At 49.9% G+C, this 14069-nt stretch overlaps 1 protein-coding gene across 2 annotated transcripts in view; it reads right to left on the bottom strand.

Annotated features, from left to right (window-relative positions):
* Window positions 1–12947, bottom strand: part of Cabp1 (calcium binding protein 1) — a 28494-nt gene extending 15547 nt beyond the window's left edge. Inside the window, exon 1 of one of the 2 annotated variants that reach the window (XM_090320273.1) lies at window positions 12235–12947. In XM_090320273.1, the coding sequence (XP_090176399.1) occupies window positions 12235–12861 (627 nt within the window). In that variant the 5' untranslated portion in view covers window positions 12862–12947. Of the gene's footprint in view, window positions 1–633; window positions 1483–12234 lie in introns of those variants that run through there. The other variant, XM_090320274.1, reaches the window with a different exon arrangement.
* Window positions 12948–14069: the final 1122 nt, after the last annotated feature.

Below are 14069 nucleotides of genomic sequence, written 5' to 3'. Positions count from 1 at the left end.
TCCGTGGCTCAAGATTTCTGTTGGGGACCCCGATTTCTCAAAGGATGAAACATGTGTCCTAAACCAGGCTGCTCCTTCCTGAGGTTCTCTGGTCTGAGCCAAGGATTACCAGACATGTGAGGAGGGAGGCACTGTGCCCTACCAATAGCAATGAAATGTACCCCTAAACTCACAATGTGAAGGCTTAAAAAGCATCAGAGAGGTGCTCCGAGGACCTTCCAAGGATATGAATGAGCCCCTGGGCCTACTTTGGGAACTCTGTACCAATCAGTTCAACAGTGGCTGTGCACTGACAATTCTAAGAATACCATGTACGACCCACAGCCCCGAAGCGCCGTGGTTTCTTTTAGAACTTCCTTGTACAAATTTCCAAACATGGACTCCCCTGACCCTACCACCCCCTCCTACCAGACACTTCTAAGTCCTAACTTCGGCTCCAAGCTAGGGATATAAGAAACTGTGACAAGAGGGTCTCTAGAGGTGAGACTGGAGAATCAACTCAGGAGAGAAGCTCCAAGAAGCACAGCAGGCTTAGGATGTACATCCATTCTGAGCCCCACTTCGTGAACAGTGAAAATGCCCCACCCTCCACCCCCCACCAAGCCCCAAGGGGTAAGTCCTCCAGAAACCTACCTTCCTTGAGAGATTTCTCAGTGGCGACTTGACACAGTTTCCCATTCTATGCTGAAGCAGCCCCTCTTGAGATCTCCGGGTCCATGAAGGAGGCTCCTTTTAGGGCTAGGAGACCTCAGTTCAGGTCACTGCCAGCCCCAGCCTCCTTCGTGCCTGTGTCGCTCTTCTCGCAGGACTGAGCTGAGCCCTTTCTTGAGCGTGCGTGCTCTCTTACTCGTCTGCCTCTTCCTGCTGTTTGGATCTTTTATTTTTTTTGGTGGAGTGTGTGTGTGTGTGTGTGTGTGTGTGTGTGTGTGTGTGTGTGTGTGTGTGTGTTGTATGCCTGGGTTTAACTTTCTGGGTACTTTCTTAAGGAGACAAAGGCAGAAAGGAGAATTCAGGGCCCTGAGTGGGGGGTGGGGTGGGAACAACAATTGCCTGGAGAGCTGATGGCAGAGGGGCAGAGGGCAGCTGAGCTAGAAAGCGGCCGGCCAGATCATCTACAGCAGATTAGGGCTGAGTTTGCTCTTGCGAGCTCTCCTCTCTCTCTTTCTCTCTCTCTTTCTCTTCCTCCCTCCCTCTCTCTCTCTCCCCCTTTTCTCTCTTGCTCCATCTTTCTCCCATTCCCTCAGCCCCTCCTCTCTGCAGGGAGATTGCTTCAGGGAGGGGGTGCAGGGTGGCTTCTGTAGCTGGGAATTAGGCCAGCAGATCTAGAAGAGGAAGCTGGCTAGTTTGGTGTCCCTAAAGTCAGGGTGCCTCACAGTTTGCAGTTCTGTACATGTACAAATACCACACACAGACAGACACACACAACCTACATGCATACACACACAAGTCCCCAGGGAAACATATGCCTCTTCTTTAAGAGCAGTGAGCTGGACAAATGTGCGCCCTCACAGCCCCCTGGCAATAGCAGCTGGATGGAAAGCAGGCAGCTCTGGTTGTAGACCGGAGAGATCTTATGACGTCTCCATTACGCTCCATTTTTTACACTTGCCTCATCACTGGAAGGGGATGAGGCTCCAGGGCAGGTGGCACAGCTGAGTTGTCAGCGGAGATCAGCTCCTTCCTTCCACCTCCTTTGCTGGGTACGAGCTCTCTGACCCAAGGGAAGACAATGAGGGAGGGGCAGGATGGAAATGGCGCTGGTGCTGGTGTTGGCATGGACAAGCTTTCCAGACCTCCTCTGCATCCTCTTCTGAATTCTGAGTGAGGACACGTCACTGGCTTCTATGGAGCCGCCCTTTACAAACCATCTTCAAGTTCCCACAGCTGAACTTTATAGCTGACTGGCCCTTCTTCGTCCATCCAGATTCTGGCATTGATATGAATTCATCTCAAGCCCTCAGAAGCCCTCAGATGTCCCATTTAAGACCTATAACCAGAGCCAGATTACTGGTACCAGGAGAGGAAAGCAATCCTGTTTCCCTGCACCCAGCTTTCTCCAACTGGAGGCATCAGAGATGGACAGGGAGGCAGAACAACTCACAGGCCCCAGTTCTAAGTAAGCTTACCCACCAGAGCTTCATTCCAGATTGGCTCCTTTCCTAAAGACTTTTGTCCAGTTTGGGGGGTCAGAAACTCCACTGGGCACTGCCCAGGATGGCTCCTAAGGAATGGACAAGGAGGTCTTTGGCTGGCTCTGGGTGGAGGTCAGGCTGCTGTTGACAGGAGAAATTATTTTTTTTCCTATGTGTGTACCAGTCCTGGGGCTTCAATTCAGGGCCCAGGTACTAACACTGAATTGATTTTTTTTTGTCTCAAGGCTAACACTCTAATATGTGTGCCACAGTTTCCCTTCTGGCTTTTCTGGAGGTAGGAGTCACACAGATAAGCCAGTAGAGACTCATGCTTGTAATCCTAGCTATTCAGGAGGCTGAGATCTCAAAATCATGGTCCAAAGTCAGCCCAGAGCAGAAAAGTCCACGAGACTCTTTTCTCCTATTAGCCTCTTGAAAACCAGGAGTGGAGCTGTGGCTTAAAGTAGATAGAACACCAGTCTTGAGCAAAAGAGCCCAGGGACAGCACCTAGGACCCAAGCTCAAACCCTACAACCACAACAAAGTCTCCCAAATTTTCATGCCTGAGATGGCTTCAAACCTTGATCCTTAGATCTCAGCTTCCTGCATAGACAGGATTACAGGTGTTAGCTACCAGTGCCTGGTGTATGTGGATATTCATAAAGGGCAGGAAAGATCAAGCAGCCAACATAAATACCTACTTCTTGTGGGAATAGGGCATGAAGGAAGCACTTCCTGACCTGGGCACTAATCAGGTTCAATAAACAGACTCTCAATGAATAGGAAGTATGAGGGATCTGGGGTTGAGTCCCGGTCAGTAATCATCTCCTGTTCCTAAGCTTCATTTTCCTCCCCTGGAAATGGGGCTTCCCCTATCTGGTTAATTAAGTGTATACAGGACGTGAGTGCCACATAATAAGGACTTGATCAGTAATTATTCAAATGGAAGAAGTTAAGTATCATTTGCCCAGTGTTTACATGCCTGGTACTGCGCTTGGCTCTGGTGCTATTACAGGCATCAGGATTAAAATGCTCCCTACTGGCCAGAGATGGTGTCACAGGCACTCCTATAATCCCAGCTATTAATGAAGTGTGGGTAGTGGGATCACTGGTACCCCTAAGCCAAAATCCAGAGATAAACTTAAGAGAAAATGGCTGGAGGCATAGCTTGAGTATCTGCCTAGCAGGCTGAGGCACTGAGTTCAAACCCCAGCACCACTCCCAAAAAGATGACATTTGCTTTCAAGAAACTTCCACCTATCAGATAATAAGGAGCAAGGATATGTTTATTTAATTACATGTCAGGTAAATGCTACAGGGAGGAGGGGGAACCCTAAGAATTCTGAGAATATGAGGCAGTTTATAGGTGATCTGATTTAGTCTCCAGGATCAATAAAGATCTATAGTTAAAATTTAGAAAAGGGGGCTGAGGGTGGAATTGATTGGTCAAATGCTTGCTTAGCATATCCCAGGCTGGTTTAAGCCTCAGCATTGTGAAAGAAAGGAAGGAAGGAGGGAAAACGTTTTCTATAAAATGTAGGAACCATCTGCAAACTTTTATTTATTAATTGTTTGCAGTAAACTCCCACTTGAGCCACAGTTCCAGTTACAGATTTTTGCTGGTTAACTGGAAATAAGAGTCTCAGAGATTTGTTTGCCCGGGAATAGTTTCAAACCACAATTTTCAGCTCTTTACCTCCAGTATAGCTAGGATTTTAGGCAGGAGCCCCTTGGCATCCAGCTTGTGTTACTATCATCATAACATCTTGTTTTTATGCCCAACCTGGCTTCGACTGCTCTACTCGTGCTACCCTACACCACTGGGATGGACAGACATTGCCTCTCCCCTGCACGCCATGGAGATCACCATCACATACTCAGTGTCATTGATTGAGATGGAGTCTTGAAAAGTATTTTTTTTCCACTCAGGTTGGCCTTGAACCTCAAGTTTCCAATTTCTGCCTCTCAAATAGAGCTAAGACTGTAAACTCTTAAAAAGACAATGCTTGGGCTGGGAGTGTGGCCTAGTGGTAGAGTGCTTGCCTGGCATGCGCAAAGACCCAGGTTTGATTCCTCAGTATAACATACATAGAAAAGCTGGAAGTGGTGCTGTGGTTCAAATGGTAGAGCTCTAACCTTGAGGAAAAAGTCCAAAGACAGTGCTCAAGCACTAAGACTGGCAAAAAAAAGAAAGAGAGGGAGAGGGAGAGGGAGAGGGAGAGGGAGAGGGAGAGGGAGAGGGAGGGAGAGAGAGAGAGAGAGAGAGAGAGAGAGAGAGAGAGAGAGAGAGAGAGAGAGAGAGAGAGAGGAAGAAAGAAAGAAAGAAAGAAAGAAAGAAAGAAAGAAAGAAAGAAAGAAAGAAAGAAAGAAAGAAAAAGAAAAGACTCTTCAGGGACCAGAAGGGAAATTGAGTTAGGCTCCAGGTACAAACACAGAATGTGCTACTAAATGGATGGGAAGAAACACGATGGAAAAGTAGATTCTCACTGTTAGCTATGGACAAGATTCGTTGGACAGCTTTCCCAGAAGTTCTCATTTACAAGGTTTAGGTAGGCCCTGGACTTTGATATTGGCTATTCTACTCTCCAGGGAACTGACAATTGAAGCCAGCTGTTGAGATGCAGAGGTGGACTGACATGACTTCAAATCTTGCCTTGCTGTTTGGTACCTGAGCTTCAGAATCTTTATTTATAAAATGGGGATTCTAATAACACTTCTTTGAGGTCTCTTGAGAGGAGCTAATACATGGAGAGGAGATAATACATGCAAAAGGCTCGGCAAGCAGCTAAAAATTGTCATCTTCCCCTGCCCTGTATGGGTTTTAAAGGGCCAGGTTTGGTGGCATCCATTGGTTCAGTACCCATTCATTCAGACCTGGTGACGCCTGCCCCCTGCAGGCCAACCTGGGGTATAGCATCTGCTTGTCGACCTTGGGATATGCTTCTGTCCTTGGAAGCCCAACAGAAGAGAGCAAAATGAAAAAGTCAAAAGCTTCAGGAAAGGGTCTGGTAGTAAGTTTAAATAAGCTTAAAAGTTAAGAGCACTAAGAGACCCAGGGGTTCCAATCTGAGGTGTCAGAGCTTCCTTAAACTAACTTGAACTGGGCAGTGGGCTTAACTGGGAGATGGACTGACTTTCAGTAGAAAATCAAATGGGCTGGGCACGGATGGGTCAGGCCTGTAATCCTAGCTACTTGGGAGGCTGAGACTTGAGGATAGTTCCAAGCCAACTCAGGCAGACATTTCTGAGAGACCCTTATCTCCAGTTAACCATAGAAAAACCCAAAGTGGTGTTCTGATACAAGGGGCAGAACACTTGTCTTGAGCAAAAAAAAAACCAAGGGGTAAGTAGTACCAGGTCCTGGGTTCAAAAGCTCCAGTAAAAAAAGAAAAAGAAGGAAGGATGAAAGAATGAATGAAAGAAAACAGGGCTGAAGGGTGAGGGTTTTCTGTAAGGAGTGAGCAGTGGCTCCAGTTTCTGGAATGGAATAACAGGATCAGAGAGATGAGAAAGATACGCCACTTACTGATTATTCCTGTTTAGAAAAGAAGGCAGAGCAGAGTATAGTAGTGTGTTCCTGTAAGCTAAACACTTCGAGGCTAAGGCAGACTGAGTTGTATTACAGGACTCTGTCATTAAAATAATAATAATTATTATTATTACAATAAAGAGCTGGGTGCCAGTGACTCACATCTGTAATCCTAGCTACTGGAGAAGCTGAGATCTGCGGATTGTGGTTCAAAGCTGGGGCAGGAAATTCCGTGAGACCCTTACCTCAAACTACTCAAAAAAAAAAAAAGCCAGATATGGTACTGTAGCTCAAGTGGTAGAGCGTTCTCCTTGAGCCAAAAAAAAAAAAAAAGGCGCTCAAGGACAGCACCCAGGCCCAGACTTCAAGGACCAGGACAAGCAAAAAAAAATTTTAAAGGGCCGGGAGTTTGGCCTAGTAGTAGAGAGCTTGCCTAGCATGCACAAAGACCCGGGTTCGATTCCTCAGTACCCCACATACATAGCAAAAAGCTGGAAGTGGTGCTGAGGCTCAAGTGGTAGAGCTCTAGCCTTGAGAAAGTCCAAGGACGGCGCTCAGGCCCTGAGCCCAAGCCCAGGACTGGCAAAAAGAAAATTTTTTTAAAATTTAAAACCACTGGGGCCAGGAGCATAGCTTAGTGGTAGAGTCCTTACCTAGCATGCACCAAGCCTTGGGTTCAATTTCTTGGTACCACAGACAGAAAAAAACAGAAATGATGCTGTGACTTGAGTGGCAGAACACTAGCCTTGAGCAAAAAGTGTCCAAGAACAGTGCCCAGGTCCTGAGTTCAAGTCCCAGGATTGCCCCCCTGCCCCCCAAAATTTAAAAAGCACAGAAAAGGAGGCTGGCCTCCTCTGACTAGTTCCCTCAGTTGCATCCTTAGCACTTGAACTAGGATGTCAACCCAGTGCTTAAGATGCTTGAGGGAGGCTGGCATGTAATCTATGTAAGAAATACTTCAGACAGACGGGAACGTACCTAAGTGACCTTCCACCCAGCAAGCACCATTTACTTACTATGTGACCTTCAGGTAGGTCACTTCTCTCCTAGTGTCCTTATCTCTAAAATCAGGGGTGATAAAGGGAACCCTCACATATGGCTGCGAGGGATAGGATGATGAGAGTAGACTTGTGCAATTACACAGTGGGCTCTAGGTGCAGTGCTCAAGCACTCTTGTTACTTTCCCAAAACAGCTACGGGCAGATGCAGACATCCAGACATTCTGGAGAATTCAAAATCAACTGATTCATGTCACCTACCCCTGATGCTAAACATGAACTCACTATCCAGAGGCCCCACAGAAAAGACCTGGCTGGGGCAAGATAGGGAACACATATAGTTCTCACCTCCAGAGCACAGGCCTGGAGCTGGTACAGTCCTAGCTATGCAGGAGGCTGGGATCTGAGGAGTAAGGAGAGACTCTTCCAATTAACTTCCAAACAGCTAGAAGCAAAGCTGTGGCTGAAGCACTGGAACATGAATCTTGAGTGAAAAAAAGCTAAGGGAATATGCTCAGGCCTTCCATTCAAGCCCTTGTAATGGAAAACCAAAACACAGCCCCGAGGCTGAATCTATTAGAACACAGCCATCATGGCCTCACTCCTCATCTAAACCACTGAAACTAAAAAAAATCTCGTCTTGGGGCTGGGAGTTTGGCCTAGTGGTAGAGTGCTTGCCTAGCATGCACGAAGACCAGGTTTGATTCCTCGGTACCACATACATAGAAAAAAGCTGGAAGTGGTGCTGAAGATCAAGTGGTAGAGCTCTAGCCTTGAGAAAGCCCAAGGATAATGCTCAGGCTCTGAGTTCAGGACTGGCAAAAAGAAAATCCCCCCCCTCTCATAGTCTCTCTCTCTCTCTCTCTCTCTCTCTCTCTCTCTCTCTCTCTCTCTCTCTCTCTCTTTCTCTCTCTCTCCCTCCGTCCCTCTCTCCCTCCCTTCCTCCCTCTCTGTTTCCCTCCCTCCCTCTTTCTCTCCTCCCTCTGCCTCTCTGTGTTCCTGAGCTTTTATGGCTCAAGGCTAACACTCTACCACTTGGAAGCTTAGAGTAAGAGCAAAAATCTTCCAAGACCCAGAGCCTCCAGACATGCTTGCTCTGAGTTAATTTCTGATAGGACATCATGTTTCAGGCAGCTGGGTGGCAAGTCCTTATTTGGGGACAGAAAGGGAATGAGGGACACCAGCTTCTTTCTTTAAAGCCATCCTTACCCAGCTCAGAGGCAGTGTGATTACATAAGGCAGTGCAATTCTATATTTTGAAATACCTTACACAGACCCTTCCTCAAATAACCACTCCCTGAATAACAGCAATAACATTAGTAAAGGTGGGTCTTAGGCAATCACTGGTGGCTCCAGAATCCTAGCTTACTTGAGGCTGAGGATGGGAGCACTGGAGTTTGAGGCCAGCCTGGGCAGAAAAGTTCTCCAAGTCCCTTCTTAACTTTTAGCTGGATGAAGTGACACATGTCTAGTATCCTAAGTTATGTGGGAAGCTGAGATTGGGAAGACAGTGATGCCAGCTCAGTGCAAGGCAGAAAGGTCTAAGATATTACATGGAGGAAGCTTGGCAAGGCGATGTTTACCTGTAATTCCAGTGACAATGGGAAGCCTAAAAATGGGCAGATTGCTGCTCAGGTGTCTGATTGGTAGGAGACTTGATCTTAACACACATGTACACACACAAGTGAAAGGCAGGGCCAGCCCAGCAAGCCATGAGGCCCCGAGTTCAAGCCCCAGTAAGATACACAAAGAAATGTTATTTCTTTATCTAGTACCCAAGTTGTTGGTCTCAGGGTTGGGAAGTGTAGCTTAGTGGTAGAGTGCTTGTCTAGCAGGCATGAAACCCTGGGTTTGATTCCTCAGTACCACATCTTCAGGAAAAGCTGGATGTGGTGCAGTCGCTCAAGTGGCAGGACACTAGCCTTGAGCAAAATGTGTCCAAAGACAGTGCCCAGACCCTGAGTTCAAGCCCCAGGACTGGCAAAAAAAAGTTGTTGGTGTATATATATATTTTATATTGCATATACATTGTATATTGGTGGTGATACTCTGCAAAGTTCTTTTTCTCAGTCTTACTTCTGGATGAAGAAAGAGACCAGAGAAGCTGGGTATCAGTGGCTCACGCCTGAAATCCCAGCTGCTCAGGAAACTGAAATATGAAGATCACAGTTCAAAGCCAGCCTGGACACAAAAGTCTATGAGACTCCAGTTAACCACCAGAAAACTGCAAGTGATGCTGTGACTCAAGAGGTAGAGCAATAGCCTTGAGCTGAAGAGCTCAGGGACAGTGCCCAAGCCCAGAGTTCAAGCTCCACAACCAACCAAAAAAAAAAAAAGAGACCAGAGAGAGAAAATAAAAACAATTATGCCATTTTCTATCTCAAGCTGGGATTAGAACCTACAAGCACTATCATCTTCCAAGCTACCATCCCATGCCTCAGCCCCTCATCCACTCAGTCTCCTGGCACACAATAAAAATGCTCCATGACGTCAATGGAAGAAACCTCCTGCTTTGTCAACTGTAAAAGTCTTATCCAGGACCACTGTGAACCTGGCTTTCCCTGGATGCTCTTACAAGCAGAAAGAAGACACCCCCCAGGTAGTGTAGTCAATAGCAACAACAATGATAATAATTAACACTAATGTGCTCTGTTCCATTCACTGAGACCATGCTAGTCACATCGCCATATCTCATTTAACCTCCCCAATTCTCCCTAAGGGAAACTGTGATTATTCCCATCTTTCAAGAAAACAAATAGCTTAGTGAAATTAAGCAATTCATCTATGACCAAAATAAAACAGAGCAAAATAAAAACTAGCCAGGATTGGGAATGTAACTTAGTGGTAGAGTGTTTGCCTAGCATGCATGAAGCTCTGGGTTCCATCCCTCAGTATCATATAAACAGAAAAAGTTGGAAGTGGCCCTGTGGCTCCAGTAGTAGAATGCTAGCCTTGAGCAAAAGAAACTTAGGGACAGTTCCCAGGGCATTGAGTTCAAGCCCCAGACTGGACAAAAACTAAAACCAAAAAACTAGTCAGGCATTGTGCTTATAATCCCAGGACTCGGGAGGCTAAGACAAAAGGATCAAGATCTGAAGTCAGCCCAGCAGGAAAATCCATGATAATCGTATCTCCAATTAACCATCAAAAAGTCAGAAGTGGAACTGTGACTCAAGAGGTAGAATGCTCAGACCTTTAGTAAAAAAGCTAAAGGACAGCACCCAGGTCCTGAATTCAAGCCCCAATACCGGCACAAAAACCAAACTAAACCAACCAAACAAAACAACCCTGAAACTTAAGACATGAAAAATATACTTCCCTGGATATAACTTGCCCTACGCATATCCTATCTGAAAGTTTCTGTATTCTAAATCCCAATGCCTTCTCCTGGTTCCCGAGTCTGCCTCTAAGGAGAAAAATCTCAGTGTAGACTAGAGAAGGGAAATGAAGACTCACTTTTCCCTATCTCAGGAGACTAGGAGCAGTAACACAAAAGTCTCTGCCTGGCTGAGGGATTGTTGTCATTGTGGTGGCTGTGTGATGTTCAAGCTGGATGCCATAAGAGGTGTCAGCAGGGAGCTCAAACTGAATGTACTGAGCTTTAAAGCAAAAACCAGCAGCACCAAGAGGCAAAAAAGCTTCCAGAGGGAGCTAGTAAATATTTCATAGAACGTTCCAGCTCCTCCTGACTCAGGTGACCTTGTGACATTTCAGAACATGGGGCTGGAGAAAATTCTTCATCTAATGACTGCCACGTTAGAAAGAAGGATGTGAACTGCATTGCCCTGAGCTCAGAAAGGGCCCAGACAGTCAAATTCTGCCAGACTAGGAGGTGAGGATTTTTTTTTCTTTTTATTTTCCTCAGGAGCACAGTTAGATCTTCAGCCCACTGAATAACCAAGAAGTGTATGGGTCTATGGCTAGATGGTTAAATTCCCAAATAGATTACTATCTTATTTGCCCTTGTCTCTTGGGCAGCAGCTGCTTGAACAAAGTAGTTAGTCAAGGAATATTTGATAAGTGAATTGTTGTGGTTCATTCAACAACACAGCAGGCTCGTTTCTGCCCTCATACTCTACACCTTCTCATCAACACACACGCCACTGCAGTGAACTTCTCCCTCGGCATGCAGCCACGCTAACCTCTCAGCTCTGCTCCGAATCTCTACTCAGGAGAGAGAGAGAGAGAGAGAGAGAGAGAGAGAGAGAGAGAGAGAGAGAGAGAGAGAGAGAGAGAGAGAGAGAGAGAGAGAGAGAGAGAGAGAGAGAGAGAGAGAGGGCTGTTCTCAGCTTACTTGGCTAACGAGGGCTCCCTGCAGGAACAAAGCTACAAGCCACTGTTCTATTATACCACCCCAGCAGCCTCGTGCAACCCCGGTCCACAAGTAGCTGCCTTTATGTCTGATCTCCACCAGGAAGGTAGTATATTGAGAAGAAATGTGCAGATCTGAAGCAATTCACACACAGAGACATACACCCAGCCACTGTGAAATGCTGACAGCACATATAAGTGGGTACTAAATCCTAGCACAGAAATACTCAGACTACTCTCTGCTCTGTAGCCCCCACAAACCACATAAACCTTTCCATCAGACCTCCATATTACACCCCCCAGCTCCGCTGGGGCAGAACTGCGCCAGTGCCTAGCCACAGACTCAATCAGAGGCTCAGAAATAGCGGAAACGCTGGTTTTGCTCAGGAGTTAGGGCAGGTTCTGGTCTCCTGAGCAGCATGAGTCCTAAGCTGTCCAGCAGGGTTGTTTCCACCCAGCTGTTTTTAAACAGTTCCTGGTGCCCTTGAGAGAAAGGCCTGAAGGAAACAGAGAGAGCCACTGGTGACCTCTTAATGGCTTTTCTGACCTGAGAATGCACAACCAACTCAGGCTGGGGTTCTCTGGGTGTTATTCAACTCCCAGAGAACCCCACAAGGTCTCACCACCATCCAAGCTGTCTCTCTGGAGTACCAACCTCTTTAGAAATACTTCAAAGTTCCAATCCGAGTTAACAGCTCAGGTCAGCCCCTCCATGCTTACCTATGTCTGTTTTTCTCCTATTTTGGAATCTCCTAACTTTTCCTAGGTCTCTGAGGACAGGATAGGGAATGGCTCAGGCCCCCCATCTCCAAACAAGTCTAGGGGGCCCCAAGTCTCCCTCCCCTGACCGCTAGACCCCAAAACCCTAGATCTCTTGGATCGCTCCCTGGTGGCTAAGCCAAATGCCATCAAAGGAATGAAATTCGGGGCCACCTGCTCCTATGGCCCCCACTGTGACCCCTGAATCTCCCGGTCGGTTTGTTGAGGTAGACGGGAGGCTGGGGCCGCAATGCCCGCTAGGCAGAGGTCAGAAGCATGGACAGCGCACGGGGTGCTGAATCAGGCTGCTGCCAGGGAGGACAGGACCGGACCGGACGGGACGGGGCCGCACGGAGCACGCAGAGCACATCCACCGGACCGGACCAGGGACGGGGGACCGGAGACAGTTGGAGCTGGGGCTCTGGCCGAGGGCCCCGGACGAGTGCCTCTTCCTCCCTGAGTGCCTCTTCCTCCCGGGATCGCGGGCCGGGGGCGCGGCCCTTACCTGGCCGAAGGCGGAGCTGAGCATGGGGCGCAGCCGGTGGAGGACCGGGTCCGCCTCGGTCCCCGCAGTGGCGGCGGAGTTCCCGCGGCCACGGAGGCCGAAGTCCGGGGACGGCCCCCGAGCCTCCCCGTCCCGCCCGCGGGCCGGCGGCGCTGGCGAGGGCGGTGCGGGTCGGGGCGCCTCCCGGGGCCTGCAGCGCACCGGGGCGGCCGCCCCCCGCCGGGGCCCCCGCGCGCCCTCCTCGCGGGGCACCGGCCGGCACAGGGGCCTCCGGGAACTGGGATCCCCGGACGGCGGCGGGGTGCTCGGGTAGGCGCTGGGCAGGCGGCGACCGGGTAGCCCCGGCTCCCGGGTCGGGCCGTGGCGGGGAGCCCGGCCGCCCCCGCCTGCCGCGGCCGCCGCCGCCCGCAGCAGCGACGTCTTAGACTCGCTCTTGGCGATGTGCGAGCTCATCGCGGCGCGGCCGGCGCTCGCATGGCCCGGCGGGGGTGGCGCGGGGTCCCCGGCAGCGGCGGCGGCAGGGGCGGGCAGGGAGCGGGGAGTCCGGCGGGAGCCGAGCCCGAGGACGCGCTGGAGGCGGGCGCCGTCCCCCGGCCGCTTCAATGCGGCCCCGTCGCCGCCGCCCATGTGACAGCGCGATCTCCGCACCCGCCTGGAGCCCCGAGCTCCCGGCGGCCGGCCCGTGCAAGGTGCGGATCTGAGGACGGGAGAGGCGGTCCACACGCCTGCGGCTCCCGGAGAGCCCACCCCCGGCTCCAGGCCGGCTCAGGTACCTCCGTGCCCCGCCCCGCCCCGCCTTCGCCCCGCCCCGCACCCCGGGAGCCCCGCTTCCCGGCGGCCCCTAGTGGCTAGGGGCTGCTGCGGCAAAGTCGGACGTCCCGGGGAAGGGGCCAGGAGCTCGGGCACAGCTCCTGGTCACCTCCCCCCCAACCCCACCCCACCGGGGGTTCCCATAGCATCCCTGAACCTCCAGATCTCCCACAAATGTAGGCAAGGGGTGTCTATTTTGGCAATGGGACAAAAGAGGTGTAGGGCACTTGGGACCCCAGGGGGATGAAGCGGTGTAGACCGCACTCATGCACAAACACAGGAGCCCCAATGGCCAGGAAGGCCACACAGAAGGAAAAGACTCCACTCTAGGGCAAGGTTCGTGCAGCCTGGACAGTGCAGCGGAACTCAGCCCTTAGTAAGTCAGCTCTGCCGAAGCCAGGCAGGGTGGCACCTGGCTGGCTTCATTACCTATCTAGGAGGTGCCTGGTGCTGGTCAAGTCTCAGGTAGGTCCCAGTGGCTGTCCCTCCAGCTTCCCGGCTCTTTTATCCCCTCCCCCCCATTTTCCTGCCCTTCTGGCTGCTGATGGATTCGTGATCTTGGTAGACAGCCAGGGAGTCACACGGGGCTGGTTTAAATCTCCAGTCCCAGCTCTGCGGCTCACCATCTGGGCATCTTGGGCAAGTGTCATCAGCTTCTTCTGAGCTTTGCTTTCTTTCTAAAAGGCAGGTGATAATTCTAACTTCTCAGTGACATCATGTAACACCATGCCTTTGAAAGGTCTAGCCAGTTCCCTTGTCTTCACACTCCTTCTGAAACCCCAAGTTCTTACTCTTCTTTAGAATGGAATGCTGAAGATTCAGAAGTGTGGGGAACCTTCTCAGTTTTCCCTCTTCTGGTCTCTGGCCTCAGTATCATCTACAGACTGATGAATGCTCAGCCTTCTTGGAAGGACACATAGACTGCCAGGATTACACTTCACCCATGCCCTTCTCTGTAATGTCTGCTTTCTTTACTTAAGAAGATGTAGGGCCAGGAGTTTGGCCTAGTGGTAGAGTGTTTCCCT

This window comes from Megascapheus bottae, chromosome 28, assembly GCF_031878675.1.
Source record: "Megascapheus bottae isolate mThoBot1 chromosome 28, mThoBot2.hap1, whole genome shotgun sequence".
Classification (NCBI taxonomy): Eukaryota; Metazoa; Chordata; class Mammalia; order Rodentia; family Geomyidae; genus Megascapheus; species Megascapheus bottae.
This window is presented reverse-complemented; position numbering and strand designations above follow the sequence as displayed.